The sequence below is a fragment of the Mesoplodon bidens genome (assembly GCF_964165515.1).
Source record: "Mesoplodon bidens genome assembly, chromosome: 7".
Classification (NCBI taxonomy): domain Eukaryota; kingdom Metazoa; phylum Chordata; class Mammalia; order Artiodactyla; family Ziphiidae; genus Mesoplodon; species Mesoplodon bidens.
In genome coordinates, this window is record NC_138164.1 from 104,112,327 (window position 1) to 104,131,759 (window position 19,433).

The 19,433-nt window shown below is 38.2% G+C and overlaps 1 protein-coding gene across 1 annotated transcript; it reads left to right on the plus strand.

The window, feature by feature from the left end:
- Positions 1-18,025: 18,025 nt before the first annotated feature.
- Positions 18,026-18,980, plus strand: LOC308620832 (olfactory receptor 5AK2-like; the record flags this gene model as incomplete). Its single annotated transcript, XM_081240724.1, has 1 exon — positions 18,026-18,980. Exon 1 carries the CDS (start codon positions 18,039-18,041, stop codon positions 18,978-18,980), a length of 942 nt encoding a protein of 313 aa, XP_081096850.1. The 5' UTR covers positions 18,026-18,038.
- Positions 18,981-19,433: the final 453 nt, after the last annotated feature.

Here is a 19,433-nt window from a genome sequence, read left to right on the forward strand (position 1 = left end):
TGTTTCTTTTCATGCCTCTTGGACATGAACCCATCAGAGGAGGCATGGCCCCCTTTTCAGGAGGGTCTGCAAAACTTTCTGCAGACTCAGTTGGAGACATATAGGCTGATGTCTCCTGAGAAGGACCCCAGGAGCTGGTATGAAACCCAGAGAACCTGTACCAAAGGATTCTCATGCTCTTTTTTATTTTTTAATTTTTATTATGGAAAAATCTCCAAAGGCAAAAGTAAAAGGTTTCTATAATGAACCTCCATGTAACCATCACTCAGCTTCCATAATTCTTTTTTTTTAAGTGAAATGTTGTTTATTTGGCAGTAACTTTTGAATTTAGTAAAGAAATGACAATAACTGGTACGCACATTAATTCAAAATAGTTTTACTAAGCACCAAATAGAATAGTTCCTGAACTTTTCACTAAGAACCTCTTCATTACTGAAAGAATGCCTAAAATATAATCAGTTTAGTTAGGTTTTTAATCAAGAAATCTAAAGCTGCCAATCAGAGCTTCTGATTGGCACGAGATGACCAGGTTAACAACCATGAAATCAGATAACGTGATTAAAAACAACTTTTAAAAACTTTGTTTAGGGGCTTCCCTGGTGGCACAGTGGTTGAGAGTCCGCCTGCTGACGCAGGGGACACGGGTTCGTGACCCAGTCCGGGAGGATCCCACATGCTGCGGAGCGGCTGGGCCCGTGAGCCATGGCCGCTGAGGCTGTGCGTCCAGAGCCTGTGCTCCGCAACGGGAGAGGCCACAACAGTGAGAGGCCCACATACCGCAAAAAAAAAGTAACTCATCGTATTTTTCTAAGCAGACGCTTGCTGTAGTGTCTGGAAGGAAAATCCAAGTCTATTAGAGAAGTACAACAGGAATTTTATTCGTGATTCTTTGCAGGCTGCAGAAGAATCCTCCTCCAGAAAATCAGAGTGGAAACAGAGTAGCACGATCTGCTGATGGGGTGAGTTGGGAACGCTTTGGACATCAGTTCTTAAAACAATGCCTCGAATATTGTCAATGCTTGGTGAAAGTTTTGCAACTGAAATACTTCATCTTAGTTACCAGTTAACACTTATGGGAAAAGAAGAGGTCAGATCTAGACTCAAATTTTACCTTGCTTAAGAATATCTTTCAGTAGAACAGTGGTTGCCAGGGGCCAGAGGTGGAGGAAATGTTGGTCAAAGGGCACAAACTTCCAATTATAAGAAGAATGAGTTCTGGGGATCTTATGTACAGCATAGTGACTATAGTTAGCAATTCTGTATCATGAACTTGAAAGTTGCTGTTAGAGTGGATTTTAAACTTTCTCACCGTAACAACAACAACAACATGGCAGTTATGTGAGGTGAAGGATGTGTTAACTAACTGTATTGTAAATATTTAGCAGTATATGTGTGTATCAAATCATCACATTACGCACCTTAAACTTACATATTACATGTCAATTATATCCCAGTAAAGCTGGGGGAAAAAAAGAATATCACTGAAAGAGGTACAAGAAAAGTCTGTTGTAATTTTATGTACAAATTGCTGGTACACTTCTTAATTGTATATAACATGAGTCCCTGTTGCCTCTTGCCCTTAGTTTATGGGGCAACATTCATGTGCTTCTATCCAAAGCACTTCCTTTGTTTGGAGTTACCTTTACTGGTTGTTCACATCTCTAGCTTATATAATCTCAAACCTGTTTCTAGTACCAATTTTAAAACTACTTATTTCAGGGAAGATTTCTAGATCCTCTAACAAGATGAGATCATTCCCTGAACTAAAGTCAAACAGCATTTGGTTTGTATCTCCTCTTGGATATGAGTAACTGACTTTTATCACAGAGAATCACTGTTAACAATTGAACTTGAGGACCGTGGCTGCAACTTATTCACCATTTTAGAAGTCTCTTAGTCTCTGAACATTGTTTTTAATAACTGGGATGCTCTATTTTTCCTTTGGACTGAATTGACCTCTTTTAACCCTTAAAATGGTAATACCCTTGTTTCTCTAATGTCTAGTAAAGGAGGTGTGGCTTTGATTTAGTAAAACTGGCAGCATTTTGACTTGCTGAGAGATGGTATGTCTGTAACCTGTGCTTTAAAGGCAATTTGAGGGTGTAAATATGTACAAAAATATTTAATAATTATAAAAAGGCATACAGAATATACAACGAACACATGTAACCATCAAATATAAAATATCACCAATACTGGTGAAGGTCCGATATTATACTGTGCTATAATTAATCAATAAGCTCTTTCCTTCAACATTATGTTTTTAAGATTTGGGTTGAGAATTGTAACTCTTGTGAATTCATTTTCACTAACGCATGATATTCTTCTCTATGCCATTTATTTAATCATTAGTTGTTTACTTTCTTTTTAGCCTTTGTCTATTATATCACATGGTTTGATTTATATTTATAAAATCCAATTTCACAATCTTTGCACGTTAATGATGAGTTTAATCCATGTATATTTATTCACCATATTAATTCATTTGGATTTATTTATGCCTTCTAAGGTGATTTCTATTTGTCTTGATTTTTCATACTATTCTTTTTATCTTCTTTATTATGTTTAGATTGATTGATTTTAAAAGTCCATTTATTCCCCTAAACTTAAAAATACTTCATTGTTATCTTTTTAATTTTTTAAATTTATTTTTATTTTTTTTACAACTTTATTGGAGTATAATTGCTTCACAATGGAGTATTAGTTTCTGCTTTATAACAAAATGAATCAGTTATACATATACATCTGTTTCCATATCCGTTCCCTCTTGCATCTCCCTCCCTCCCACCGTCCCTATCCCTCCCCTCCAGGCGGTCACAAAGCACCAAGCTGATCTCCCTGTGCTATGCGGCTTCTTCCCACTAGCTATCTACCTTACCTTTGGTAGTGTATATATGTCCATGCCACTCTCTCACTTTGTCACAGCTTACCCTTCCCCCTCCCCATACCCTCAAGTCCATTCTCTAGTAGGTCTGTGTCTTTATTCCTGTTTTACCCCTAGGTTCTTCATGACCTTTTTTTTCTTAAATTCCATATATATGTGTTAGCATACAGTATTTGTCTTTCGCTTTCTGACTTACTTCACTCTGTATGACAGACTCTAGGTCCATCCACCTCACTACAAATAGCTCAATTTCGTTTCTTTTTATGGCTGAGTAATATTCCATTGTTTATATATGCCACATCTTCTTTATCCATTCATCGGATGATGGACACTTAGGTTGTTTCCATTTCCAGGCTATTGTAAATAGAGCTGCAATGAACATTTTTGTACATGACTCTTTTTGAATTATGGTTTTCTCAGGGTATATGCCCAGTAGTGGGATTGCTGGGTCATATGGTAGTTCTATATGTAGTTTTTTTAAGGAACCTCCATACTGTTCTCTATAGTGGCTGTACCAATTCCATTCCCACCAGCAGTGCAAGAGTGTTCCCTTTTCTCCACACCCTCTCCAGCATTTATTGTTTCTAGATTTTTTGATGATGACCATTCTGACTGATGTGAGATGATATCTCATTGTAGTTTTGATTTGCATTTCTCTAATGATTAATGATGTTGAGCATTCTTTCATGTGTTTGTTGGCAGTCTGTATATCTCCTTTGGAGAAATGTCTATTTAGGTCTTCTGCCCATTTTTGAATTGGGTTGTTTGTTTTTTTGCTATTGAGCTGCATGAGCTGCTTATAAATTTTGGAGATTAATCGTTTGTCAGTTGCTTCATTTGCAAATATTTTCTCCCATTCTGAGGGTTGTCTTTTGGTCTTGTTTATGGTTTCCTTTGCTGTTCAAAAGCTTTGAAGTTTCATTAGGTCCCATTTGTTTATTTTTGTTTTTATTTCCATATCTCTAGGAGGTGGGTCCAAAAGGATCTTGCTGTGATTTATGTCATAGAGTGTTCTGCCTATGTTTTCCTCTAAGAGTTTGATAGTTTCTGGCCTTACATCTAGGTCTTTAATCCATTTTGAGCTTATTTTTGTGTATGGTGTTAGGGAGTGATCTAATCTCATACTTTTACATGTACCTGTCCAGTTTTCCCAGCACCACTTATTGAAGAGACTGTCCTTTCTCCACTGTACATTCCTGCCTCCTTTATCAAAGATAAGGTGACCATATGTGGGTGGGTTTATCTCTGGGCTTTCTATCCTGTACAATTGATCTATCTTTCTGTTTTTGTGCCAGTACCATACTGTCTTGATTACTGTAGCTTTGTAGTATAGTCTGAAGTCAGGGAGCCTGATTCCTCCAGCTCCGTTTTTTGTTCTCAAGATTGCTTTGGCTATTCGTGGTCTTTTGTGTTTCCATACAAATTTTGAAATTTTTTGTTCTAGTTCTGTGAAAAATGCCAGTGGTAGTTTGATAGGGATTGCATTGAATCTGTAGATTGCTTTGGGTAGTAGAGTCATTTTCAAAATATTGATTCTTCCAATCCAGGAGCATGGTATATCTCTCCATCTATTTGTATCATCTTTAATTTCTTTCATCAGTGTCTTATAATTTTCTGCATACAGGTCTTTTGTCTCCTTAGGTAGGTTTATTCCTAGATATTTTATTCTTTTTGTTGCAATGGTAAATGGGAGTGTTTTCTTGATTTCATTTTCAGATTTTTCATCATTAGTGTACAGGAATGGCAGAGATTTCCGTGCATTAATTTTGTATCCTGCTACTTTACCAAATTCATTGATTAGCTCTAGTAGTTTTCTGGTAGCATCTTTAGGATTCTCTATGTATAGTATCATGTCATCTGCAACAGTGACAGCTTTACTTCTTCTTTTCCGATTTGGATTCCTTTTATTTCCTTTTCTTCTCTGATTGCTGTGGCTAAAACTTCCAAAACTATGTTGGATAAGAGCGGTGAGAGTGGGCAGCCTTGTCTTGTTCCTGATCTTAGAGGAAATGGTTTCATTTTTTCATCATTGAGGACGATGTTGGCTGTGGGTTTGTCATATATGGCCTTTATTATGTTGAGGAAAGTTCCCTCTATGCCTACTTTCTGCAGGGTTTTTATCATAAATGGGTGTTGAATTTTGTTGAAAGCTTTCTCTGCATCTACTGAGATGATCATATGGTTTTTCTGTTTCAGTCTGTTAATATGGTGTATCACGTTCATTGATTTGCATATATTGAAGAATCCTTGCATTCCTGGAATAAACCCCATTTGATCAGGGTGTATGATCCTTTTAATGTGCTGTTGGATTCTGTTTGCTAGTATTTTGTTGAGGATTTTTGCATCTATGTTCATCAGTGATATTGGCCTGTAGTTTTCTTTGTTTGTGACATCTTTGTCTGGTTTTGGAATGCAAATCAAAATTACGATGAGATATCATCTCACACCGGTCAGAATGGCCATCATCAAGAAATCTAGAAACAATAAATGCTGGAGAAGGTGTGGAGAAAAGGGAACACTCTTGCACTGCTGGTGGGAATGTGAATTGGTACAGCCACTATGGAGAACAGTATGGAGGTTCCTTAAAAAACTACAAATAGAACTACCATATGACCCAGCAATCCCACTACTGGGCATATACCCTGAGAAAACCATAATTCGAAAAGAGTCATGTGCCAAAATGTTCATTGCAGCTCTATTTACAAGAGCCAGGACATGGGAGCAACCTAAGTGTCCATCATCCAATGAATGGATAAAGAAGATGTGGCACATATATGCAATGGAATATTACTCAGCCATAAAAAGAAACGAAATTGAGCTATTTGTAGTGAGGTGGATGGACCTAGAGTCTGTCATACAGAGTGAAGTATTCAGAAAGCGAAAAACAAATACCATATGCTAACACATACATATGGAACCTTAGGAAAAAAAAAAAGGTCATGAAGGACCTAGGGGTAAGACAGGAATAAAGACACAGACCTACTAGAGAATGGACTTGAGGGTATGGGGAGGGGGAAGGGTAAGCTGTGACAAAGTGAGAGAGTGGCATGGACATATATACACTACCAAACGTAAAATAGATAGCTAGTGGGAAGCAGCCGCATAGCACAGGGAGATCAACTTGATGCTTTGTGACCACCTAGAGGGGTGGGATAGGGAAGGTGGGAGGGAGGGAGACGCAAGAGGGAAGAGATGTGGGAACATATGTATATGTATAACTGATTCATTTTGTTATAAAGCAGAAACTAACACACCATTGTAAAGCAATTATACTGCAATAGAGATGTTTAAAAAAAAAGAAAACACTCCCATTTACCATTGCAACAAAAAAGAATAAAATATCTAGGAATAAGCCTACCTAAGGAGACAAAAGACCTGTATGCAGACAATTATAAGACACTGATGAAAGAAATTAAAGATGATACAAACAGATGGAGAGATATACCATGTTCTTGGATTGGAACAATCAACATTGTGAAAATGACTATACTACCCAAAGCAAGCTACATATTCAATGCAATCCCTATCAAACTACCACTAGCATTTTTCACAGAAGTAGAACAGAAAGTCTCACAATTCGTGTGGAAACACAAAAGACCCTGAATAGGGGGGTTGAGAGGGAGGGAGACGCAAGAGGGAAGAAATAATGGGATATATGTATATGTATAACTGATTCACTTTGTTATAAAGCAGAAACTAACACAGCATTGTAAAGCAATTATACTCCAATAAAGATGTTAAAAAGAAAAAAGGAGTCTCCTCATATGCTCTGTTCCAATTATTGCATAAACCTGAAATGTAAATAAATGTACTGCTTTGAAAAGTGCATTATGACTCAACTCAAGCTGTTACCCTTTCTACCTAATAGTCTTTTACTAGTTACCTTCTCTAACACTTGAAAACACCTATTTCATATATGATAGTATGACTTCATTTTGGCATTAGTTACCCTGTTGATTCTGAAACCATCTCTTTCTTGAATAAGGTGAGGAGACTGTTGCAAACATTTTCTACGTACTTCTCCATTAGAGTTAGAAAATCTGTAGGTGGATCTAAAAGCCCCAAAATTTGTCATTCATTTAGGAAAGATATACCAGTTATTTTTGTGCAGACAGATAACTTTAAAGTACAGAAATTCACAGAGAAATTGAAGAGATGCCAAGAGCCTTTTGAATCAGGAAGATAAACTATTTACAAAAAAGTTTTAGTTGATAGATTCAGGATAGGTGATGGAAAGCCCCACATAAATCTAAAGATGCCATGCTAGCTAGATTAATGAGCAAGTTTCACATTAAAATAGTACTAGCCGGGCTTCCCTGGTGGTGCAGTGGTTGAGAGTCTGCCTGCCGATGCAGGGGATACGGGTTCGTGTCCCGGTCTGGGAAGATCCCACATGCCGCGGAGCGGCTGGGCCCGTGAGCCATGGCCACTGAGCCTGCGTGTCCGGAGCCTGTGCTCCGCAACGGGAGAGGCCACGACAGTGAGAGGCCCGCATACAGCAAAAAAAAAAAAAAAAAAAAAAAATAGTACTAGCCAATCTAATGAACTGGTCAGAAAATGCACTATTAAATAACAGCACAAGGAGCATTGGGCAAAAAAAGAAAAAGAAGATTGTGAGATGATGGATATGTGAATGAGGTTGATAGTGGTGATAATTTCACAATGTATACCTGTATCAAAATACAAAGTTATATACCTTAAATATATGCCAATTTTATCAATTATACCTCAGTAAAGCTAGGGAGGAAATGATAAACCAAAATAAAATTTAATACAGGTTAGGAAGTCCAGGTGTCCAAATTGGAAATAGGGCACAAAATAGAGGATCACGTAGTACTCTGCTTTCAATACTGAGGTGAAAGAAATCCCAAAAGGAAATATTTGGACATCCCAAATAGGAGGAAATAGTTCATCTGGGTTCTGACCAGGGAGTGATTAGCAATTGTTAGCAGTTGTCCAAGAGAGAATCCTTCCTTTCAAACATTGTATAGAGTAGTAATGGTCTGATTTGCACAATCACATATGTTTCATAAACCATCAGCTACACTTTAGTTTGGGTCCAGACTAGACTGAGAGGAGCAGAAAATAAAGGTCCCAGTCTTGACTGAATCAGTATTTTGTGCATCCATTAGTGTATTTATTTGCAATGTCAAACATTTACTGATGGCCTAGTGTAGGATCACTGGACACCTGTAATTGAACCAGATACCAGATAGGAAGAGATTTAGGAAGTAACTACATGATTCAAAGGAAAAAAAGATGCTGTTTTGCAAGGAAAGGGATGGATAGGGATGTAGGACTCATTCCCAGCCTAGAACAGCAGCCCCAGAGCCTGAGAGAGCCAAGTGGAAGGGTAGCTAGAGACCAAGACAGGATGAAGACTAAAATATCCATGAAGCAGAAGTGCAAGGCCCAACCATCAAGAGGATACCCTCCTAAAAAGTGAAATCACTCAAGAAGAAAATCAATGAACTATTGATACACAAAACAACTTGGATGAATGTCCAGGGAAGTATGCTGAGTGAGAAAAACCAAAGCAAAGAGTCATACACTGTATGGTGCTCATCATATTTGAAATGACAAAATCTTAGAAATGGAGGACAAACAGATTAATGGTTACGAGGGTTAGAGATAGAATGAGGTAGGGCCAGGGGAGGAGGAGGTGGTGGTTAAAAAAGAAGAATACAAGGGAACCTTGTGGTTTGGAAACTGTTCAGTATCTTGACCATGGTGGTGTACAAAGGAAACTACATCAGGTGATAAAATGTTACAGAACTTAATACAAACACACAGACACAAACTGGGGAAATGTGAGTAAAATCAGTGGACTGCATCAATGTCAATATCCTGGTTGTGATATTATACTATAATTTTGCAAAATGCTGCCATTAGGGGTGTATTAGTTTTCTGTTGGTGCTCTAACAAATTACCACAAATTTAGTGACCTAAAACAACACAAATATATTATCTTAGAGTTCTGGAAGTTAGCAGATATAAAATGGGTCTCTAAATAAAAGTGTCACCAGGGCTGCGTTCCTTTAGGGAGATTCTTGAAAAATCTACTTAATTATTTCGGCTTCTAGAAGCCACCAGTATTCCTTGACTTATAGCCTATTCTCTCCATCTTCAAAACCAGCATCACAACATCTTCAAATCTCTGACTCTCAATCTTCTGCCCCCTCTTCCAATTTTAAGGACTCTTGGAAAATCCAGAATAATCTTTCCATCTCTAGGTCAGCTGATTAGCAACCTTAATTCCATCTGCAACCTTATTTCCTCTTTTACATGTAACCTAACACATTTAGAGATCCCAGGTGGAGGATACAAAGATATTTGGGAACTGCCTATCACAGGAGGAATCTGGGCAAACTGTACAAAGGATCTCACTGTATTATTTCTTACAACTGCACGTAAATCTATAATCCTCTCAACAAAAATTCAATTAAAAATACACTTGGTGAAAATGTTTTAAAATCTATCCTGTCATTAACTTCATTTTGAATTGTGTTGATCGTTATTTTCTCATACACACATATCTTCCACCATCCTGAACTTGCCCTCTGCTACAGGGGAAGAAAAAGTCCTGCACCACAGATGTCTTGCTCCTGACATCTCTCATCATTTTCTTTGGGGCTGTCTCTTACATGTACTAACAGCCTAAATCTACCAACTCCCAAGAGTAGGGAAAAGCATCATCATCTTGTGGCATTATGATTCCATGTTAAACCTCCTTATCTACTGCCTGTGAAATGAGGAAGTAAAAGAAGCTATACAATCAGTAAGGAATAAGTCCTTCTTGCTCAGACATAAATTACTAACACTGAATGCGAGACATATCCAAGTGGTTAGTGTTCTACTGCATTTGCTGATACCACATTGGCCATAGCAAATCACATGGGTAACTCAAGATTGAAAGATTTGGGGTAATTGTCTCTACCACTTAATGGAAGGCTCTGCAACATCACCTTGAAATGCTGAGGCTTCATTGAAGGAAAGAATTTGTGACCATACCCACCATGCTTTTGCCTGGAGTAAATATTTTTTATACCATATGTTATCGCTTGTATGTGGAATCTAAAATACGACACAAATGAACTTATCCATGAAACAGAAACAGACTCACAGACGTAGAGGACAGACTTGTGGTTGCCAAGTGGGAGGTGTGGTGGGGGAGGGATAGATTGGAAATTTGGGGTTAGCAGATGCAAACTGTTACATGTAGCATGGATAAACAACAAGGTCCTACTGTACAGCACAGGGAACTATATTCAATATCCTGTGATAAATCATAATGGAAAAGAATATGAAAAAATATATATATGTATAACTGAATCACTTTGCTCTACACCAGAAATTAACACAACATTGTAAATCAACTATACTTCAATAAAATTTTTAAAATATATATATTTTTAGCTGACACCCTGGTCAGGATATGATTCATACTGCCATAGGTGTATATATGAGAAACACGCAAATCTAATCTCTGTAAACACAATGATAATGTGTAGTTTGCTCATTATTGTAACCCCAGTATCTAATAATTCAGGAATTTATTAGGTGCTCATGAAATTCTTACTAAAAGAATGAGTAGAGATTGCACCAAAATACCTAACTGTGGTCAGTGTAGTGAGAAAGAATGCTAGCTACAGCACAGTACAGCTAACTCTTCTTGTAGTGTCCCATATTATAAGGGCTTTGGGGATCCAACGACTGTCTTTAAGACATTATGATGGAGGCTCAATTCTTCAACCAAAATTGGAAGTCAAGGATTAGCAAAAATGACTGACTAAATAGGAAATATTTGTCTAGACCAAGATGGAAGAAAATATGGTATCCCACAAAAGTTTTGAACAAGAATGACATGGAGAAGAGAATCTCTACAGAAGCTTAAGACAAAGAATCTATTCACCAACCCCTATTTATATATGGCAAAATATACTTGTTTTTTTATCCACTGTCCATTCTCCTCTTATTCCTTCCTAAAAAGAGCCCAATATTATATGGAAGGTGATGCAGCTGATAAATAGATATATTATTTTTAAGCTTCCACTGTAGCTAGAGTGTTACGTGTCTTAGTTTGGGCTCCTGAGATATGGCCTTGGGTAAAGGTAATATATGTGTGTGAGTGGGGGTGGTGGTTCAATGAAGAAGTAACCTTACCTAAAGAAAGGTCTGGCCTTTGCCTTCACCTACTTGGAGTTGATCTCTAAGCCCCTGAAATACCTACCCTAAAAGGAGTATCTTTGTTTGCCTGGAGGCTTTGGCCACTAGACAGTCTAACAATGTGATATGTGATGGGGATTTTGGGATATACCCTATCAGTTCCAACCTCCAGAGGAACTTGAACCAAAGGTATAACACTGAACCTCTAGGAGGGATTGAAAACTAAAGACCAGCCACATGAGCAATGACATAGAGCCCAGAAAAGAACTGTGCACACCCAAGGCTCAGGTGAGCTTCTGGGTTGGCCAGGCTCCATGCATATTGCCACATGTTGACACGTGGTGGGGGTAATGCATATCTGAGGATGATGGAAGCTTCAGGTTTGGAATCCTCCTAGACATTGCCCTCTATGCATCTTCCTTTGGTTATAATTTGTATCCTTTTGCTATACTAATACTGTAATTGTACATATAGTGCTTCCCTGATATGTTAGGAAAGGCTCTAAGAAAATTTCATAGACTGAGTGGCTTCTAAACAACAGAAATTTAATTCTCACAGTTGTGGAAGTTAGAGGTCTGAAATCAGGGTGCCAGCAAAGTCGGGGTCTGGTGAGAGTGTTCTTCTCGACTGCAGACTGCTGCCCTGTCGTTGTGTCTTCACAGGATGGACAAACAACTGGAGAACAGTCTGGGGTCTCTTTTAAGGGCAATAGTCCCATTCTTTTGGTCTGCTCCCTCATGATTTAATTACTTCCCAAAGGCCCCACCTCCTAATACTGTCACACAATGGGTTAGGATTTCAACAGATGAATTGCAGAGGGACAGAAACATTCAAGCCATAACATAGAGTGATTTTAGTGAATTATCAAACCTGAGGATGATTGTGGAGGCCCCTAATGAGAGGTACAATTGAAAGTGGCTCCGAGGACCCTTGAATTTTTGACTAGTGTCTAACTGACATCAGTCCTATGGGAACTGTTCCCTCATACTATGCAGTTTACTAAACTTTTGGAAGAGAATTATCCCAGGCAGCGCAGGGAGGGAGCAGGAATAATGAGATAGCAGGACAAAAGCAAGGAAAGGATGAATAACTTAGCTGACTGACACCCAGGAAACTGAAAATCCCACAGGGAACTTTGGTAAACTATGTAGAATGTCCTACACAGCTGTCCTTGTAAAGAACAAGAGCTTAAGACAATTTATTCACTTCCCCTCTCCCATTGCTTGATGGTCATGGAATATCTTGCATGGCTTCTGGGATATTCCTGAGACAGAGATGCAGAGAGATACTGTAGGAAATCTGCATTCCACTGCAGATGCAGTGAAATCGAGTAGCTCAGATGTGGTGCAGGGCACAGAGGTTTTTGCTACTCCAGGTAACACAGTTCTAGCTGGTGAGATCTAAGTAGACGTCTGCTGGATTTGGGGAAAGCTTTTGTTTTCCTGATCAAGGGTGTGTATGGGGTTATCACTCTACCCTCCAGGATCCTTTTCCTGCTTTGAAAGGGAATGTGATGTCTAACACTATAATAGACATGTTAGACTGTGAAGCAACCAGCATATGGGAAAGACTATGCAAATCACAAAATGTGAGTTTTGACTTCCAAACTAATGCTAGGAAGGAAATATAAGTCACTGTCTTTGCCAAAAGTAAGTTGGATTTTCATCTACTTGCAGTGGAACACACTCCTAACTGAGACACTGGTCATTCCAATAAGGAATATTGAATGTCAGCTCACCACCCTTTGGCAATAACTTTCCTTCAGACAAGAAGCTACAGACTCATTGAATCTCGCTTTCTCCTTTCATAGATTAAAGGTTTAGCCCTAGCAGCATCATAGCCAAACGCTACTCAAAATCTCTTATTCTACAGATTGTTATCTGAAGTATTCTGATGGTGTAAACTGTAACTGGAAGAAAGGGTGTTTTTATCCAGGACTGAATTTTAACATATAAACATTATTAGAGAAAAACAAAGAAGGGATCAAGAGTCAATTTTTTTCTTCAAATTAAAAAATGGTCAACGTGGGGCTTCCCTGGTGGCGCAGTGGTAGAGAGTCCGCCTGCCGATGCAGGGGACAGGGGTTCGTGCCCCGGTCCGGGAAGATCCCACATGCCGCGGAGCGGCTGGGCCCGTGAGCCATGGCCGCTGAGGCTGTGCGTCCGGAGCCTGTGCTCTGCAACGGGAGAGGCCACAACAGTGAGAGGCCCGCGTACCGCAAAAAAAAAAAAAAAAAGGTCAAAGTGGTAATATAAAAAAATTATTCACATAATAGTAACTCTGTTTGTTCGATTAGGGGCATATGGACTTAAACTGAGATTAGCTTTGGATTTCTTTTTTCCAGATAGCCCTATTTTTAGCTGATTATGGTGACAAGATCAATTTTCTAGAACTGAACACAAATTCTTAGACGTAGTAAAACTTGCTCAACCTGATTCACAAGAAACAATTTTAATGGAGCTGTTCTATGACAAGACAACACACAGACAAAAAAGTCCCTAATGACAGTAACATGATTAAATATATCTTCTCTAGAGAAAGCTTAAATGTTCTCCAGCAGAAAATAACTACTGGACATTGTTTATTCTGATTCCATTACAGCCCCTGGAAGCTCAGGTTCTCAAGGGAGAAAGTACTGATCCCTTAGGCTCCAGCTTTAAACTCCCCAGTGAGAAGGAAGCACACAGAGACCTTGGTGGATAAGTTGCCTGTACCAGTTGCAGAAAGAGAATCTGGATGCAACCCTCATGTAAGTAAAAAAAGCACAGCCCATTTTTCAGAATCAGCCATGTGTCATCCCAGTGTGTCTTGGAAGTGGAGCAAAGGGGTCAGAGCCAAAGTTCTAGAAGTTTCACCCCAAGACCCAGGAATAAAGGCTTCATCCCTGGTGACACAGTGGAAATGGAGCGAGGGAAGTGAATTGGGCTGAGTGTTGCCTGAGAAGGATATGAATGAACAAATGATTGAAAGATTAAATGAATGAATGAGTAGTGAGTAGTTTATGGCTTTAGTGTGTTATCTGCATGGGTTATGACCAGTTTTGAGTGCCCGTTCAACGTCTGGCCCTGTGCTGGGTAGTTTATATAAATCACATCACTTTAAGTCCCAGCATTACAAAGCAGACTTGACTTCTTTTCCTTCCCCTTCCTTCTTAAAACAATTAAAGCTATTTTAAAATGAAAAGGTGATGAAGTTGAAAAGTTTAAAGACTTCCTCTCCCTACTCACATGCACAGGGATAATCATTAAAAGTTTGGTGTGAATCCTTCCAGAGCTTTTTCATGGATAAATTTAAAAAGTGAGAAAAAGAGAGAGAAGGAGTAAAAAGAAACAAACAACAAAAACAAGTTTTATTTTAAGAGGGTCGAGCTCTACATATTAGTCTGCAACTTGCTTTGTTCATTTGACGATATTATATGAGCACCTTTTCATAAGAGTATATATCACATGCTTTTTTGGACTATGTATTGATTCATAATATGAATCTATTCTGTTTTATTTAACTCTATTTCCAAACTTTTGCTATTGTACAGTGTCACAATGAGCATTATTACCTTCTAAGTAATTCTGTGATCCCTGCTTTATATACGGTAGAACTGAGGCTGGGGGAGTTATAGAATTTGTCTCTATGACGTGGTGGGACCAGATTTCAAACCCAGGTACTTTCTACCGCACAGTGCTTAATACAGATGAAGCTTCAAAAGCACCAGGTTTCAGTGTAGGTTAAGCATGTTCAGAATACTCAGGTTCTTGTGTGTGTGTGTGTGTGTGTGTGTGTGTGTGTGTGGTGGTCTTTGTACTGGTTTTTACACAGCTCTTGAAAACTGTCATGTCATACATTTTATTTGAATTCAAAAAGATTAAGCTGGGCCTCCCTGGTGGCGCAGTGGTTGAGAGTCCGCCTGCTGATGCAGGGGACGCGGGTTCGTGCCCCGGTCCGGGAGGATCCCACATGCCGCGGAGCGGCTAGGCCCGTGAGCCATGGCTGCTGGGCCTGCGTGTCCAGAGCCTGTGCTCCGCAATGGGAGAGGCCACAACAGTGAGAGGCCCGCGTACCACAAAAAAAAAAAAAAAAAAAAAAAAAAAAGATTAAGCTAACATAGCAAATATCATTATCTCATCAAGATACTAGTTTAAGTGGACTCGTGACCTATGCTAGCTTCTTCTGACAAGTGCTGTCACCCACTGGATGGAAGCCTCCTTGAAAGGGTTGCATTTCATCTCTTTTACAGCAAAGTTACCTGAGGAGGCAAATCACACATACTTATTAGCCTTTAGCCGTCACTGAATGTTGGAAGAAGAGAATTGTTCCTTCTTCCTTCACGGCAGAGTTATCCCACCCTGTTCATTTCTCAAGCTGTTTGAAAGAGCCAGACTCTCCACATTAACCACAGGTTTGCTTTGCTATACTCCCCACCACTAAAGGCACCTTCTTATCCCCAACTGACTATCACATGTGTGGAGCTACAGCTCTGCCTGGCATTACAGACACCAGAGTAAGAAGCTCTCTACTGATGAACGGGGATGTGGGTTTTTTTGTGAGGAACTTCTGTCATTGCACAATATTTAAGGTGCATAAAAATACATTTAAAATAATGTAACAAGCATTCGTGTAGTCACCATTTAACTTCTGCAACTTGCTTTTTATTACTCAACATTCCATTTCAGATATTTATTGACATTGATGTAGTAACACCAGTTTACTGAATTCTCACTGATTTAAACATTCTTATTTTTTCTATGTTCAAGAATGCTGCTATGAACATTCTTCTGTGTATATATTTATATGTACACATATTCATATACATACTTACAAGGGTAGGTGTGTCTGTGTGTCCTTGTTTATGTGGTCAAAAATTTATCCAGAATATGTACTCATAATGGAAATTCTGGACTAAAGGGAGGCATGTGTTTAATTTTATTAATATTTCCAAACTTGTCTCCAACATGACTGACTGTTCTAATTTACCTTCTGACCAGAAATATGTGAGTCCACATTCTCACCTAAACTTTGCATTTTAGACTGAGTGTAAAATTATGTTTCAATGCAGTATTAATATACAGTTATCTGATTACTGGTGACTTGTGTATATATCCATGTTTCTATTGACCATTTAAGTTTTCCTTCTATAATTATCCTCGTTATATCTTTTGTGAGTTTTTCCCATGGGGCAGTTTATAGAAAATACTTAAATATACTGTATACTAAATTCTTTGACATTTGTATGCATTTCGAACAAATTTACCTGAGTAAATATTATTATTATTTGTTCCAAAAATGTTTGGTAGAAGTTTCCTGTAACATAACTGGGTCTAGTGTCTGTGTGTAAAAAGTCAAATCACTTAATGGTTTTACAATATTTATATATTTTGCATATACACAGAGACACACACACAGTGACTACTGATCACTCTCTATCCTGTTTGCCTACTTACTTTAAAAAATAAATATTGAGAAAACACAAGTAACATTTATCAAATTATGTGTATGATATAAAATGCCATAGTGCCACAAATACCATGTGCCAACAACCTAAAATGAAAACAAATTTTTTATTATTGCTTTTTACTATCCTGAGGAAATAAACTAGGGAATTAAATTTATTTTTCCAAAGAACAAACAATAAAACAAAAAATGAGGAAACGTTATTTTAAATTTAAAGATTTCTGTTCTGTAAAGGATAACATAGGCAAAATTAATAGATGATAAAATGTGAGGAAAACTTTCCAGTCAAAAACTGACAAGAAATTCAAATCTTGCATAAACAAAGAACATCTAATAGCAACTCATTAGAAATATTTACAGACAATATAAATAGGCAATTTACAAAACAATAGAACCCCCCAATTCTAAGAACATTAGACAATGATTAAATTTACTTGGAATAAAAGGGGGAAAAATGGATAAAAATGAGATAACACTTTACACTTATTTTCCTGGCAAAAAAAAATTAGGAAAATACCAGTGTTCACTAGGAAGTAAGGACATGGGAACCCCCATGCACAGATGGGAGGAGTGTATACTGACGCATCCATTATAGAAAGTGATCTGGAAAACCTTGGTCAAGTTAATTATGTGCATACCTCCAGACTCAAAAAAATTGTCCCTAGGAATACACCCTACAAAAAATTTCACTCTGAGTTATTTGTAGTGGAGACAAGTTGTAGGCAATCTGCTATCTATCACTAGGAAAGCTCATAGGTAAATTATGATGGATGGACACCATAGAACAGTGCTACTCAATGTGTGGTCCATGGTCCAGCACCAGTCCTTGAACTCTTTGTTTCCACTCTGATGAGATAACTACAGAAAGTGAGATTGAGCATTTAAACTATCACAAAATTTTGACAATGCTGAGAACTTTTTATTGTTTTTTACAAAAATATGGGGCCACAACAGATTGGAAATTTTATAAAGAAAATTATGCTTTACCATAAATACTTCGATAAACACTTCCATAAGGGACTCTACAATTTTATGAGACCATCATGGCAGAGAAGAACTACTAAGGAAGGGAAAATGATAAAATGAAAATATGGAGATAAGTGTAAACAAGATCATATAGAACTCTATGGATATGTCAAGATTTTAAATACAATGATTAGTATTTAAGCAAATTGGAATTTCTAATTAAAATATAGAGAGCATAAAAGAAAGCATAATTAAAGTATTTCTTTATGTATATCTTATTTGTTCCTGAATTGACATACTTATGAAATACCCATCACTCTGCACCCTGAGAACACAGATGCTGTTTGGTCCATGACAACATCCCAAACTATAGATGAAAATATCTACATAAAATGTCAAGGTTCAGCCTTTAAAAATGTAAATCAATTATGCCATGGAAATTATTCTCTGACTTAACTCTGAACTTAAATATTATACCAGTTCCAATTCCAGAATTATTTAAAGGATCACAAGAGTCTTAGTTTCTCTGCTTTTCTTTCTTTGCACCTTTTCAGCTGATATTTAATCTTTGCCAGCCATGGAACAAAACAATGGCAGTGAAGTGACTGAATTCATTCTCCTGGGATTCGCTGGTCAACGCAAGACTTGGCATGTCTTCTTCATAGTATTTCTAGTGATCTTTGTGGCCAACCTAGTGGGTAGCATTGGTATGATCCTACTTATCAAGACTGATTCTTCCCTTCACACCCCCACGTACTTTTTCCTCCAAAACCTGGCTTTTGTTGACCTCTGTTATGCCTCTGCTGTTACTCCCAAGATGTTGGAGAATTTGATGAGCACAAAAAAATCTATCTCATTCATAGGATGTATGGTGCAATTACTTGTCTATGGTACTTGTGTAACAAGTGACTGCTACATCCTGGCTGCTATGGCAGTGGACCATTATGTGGCCATCTGTAACCCACTTCGCTATGGAACTGTTAAGTCCCAGAGAGTCTGCATTCAACCCTTAGTTGGTTCATACATCATGGGTTTCTTAAATGCTTCTGTAAATGTAAGTTTTACTTTCTCACTGAACTTTTGTAAATCCAGTAAAATTAACCACTTTTTCTGTGATGAACCCCCAATTCTGGCCCTCTCATGCTCCAGTATTTACTTCAATGTCATGCTACTAGCAGCCTTTGTGGAGTTTAACTTGACGTTCACCGTGTCGGTCGTCATCTTTTCCTGCATGTTTATCCTGGCTGCCATGTTGAAGATCTCTGCTGCTGCAGGGAGGAGAAAAGCCTTCTCCACGCGTGCCTCCCACCTGAGAGCCGTCACCATTTTCTATGGGACTCTGTCTTACATATATCTGCACCGTCGCGCCACAGAGTCTCAAGAGCAAGAAAAAATGGCTTCTGTGTTTTATGGCATCATGATCCCCATGTTAAACCCCCTCATCTACAGCCTGAGAAACCAAGATGTGAGAGAAGCCCTAAAAGGGGTTGGAAAAAAGTACTTCAAGTTTGATCCTTGATTTCTAGTTCTCTATGCTTGTAAACAACCAGACTAACAGTGCCAATGTTTAAGAAATCAAAACATGCATAGCACAGGGAGATCAGCTCGGTGCTTTGTGACCACCTAGAAGGGTGGGATAGGGAGGGTAGGAGGGAGATGCAAGCAGGAAGGGATATGGGGATATATGTATGTGTATAGCTGATTCACTTTGTTATAAAGCAGAGACTAACACACCATTGTAAGGCAATTATACTCCAATAAAGATGTAAAAAAATAAAAATAAAAACGAAGAGCCAAACAACATAGGAAAGGTTGCTCAATCTATTAATATGGAGCTGAAAATTAAAGTAACAATGAGATAACTGCCAATATGACTGGCAAAAATTGAAAAAGAATGATAATGCCTATTAATTGCTATGATGTAAGGGAAAGGATGCTCTCACATTTGCTAATAGATAATTGAAGTGTTACC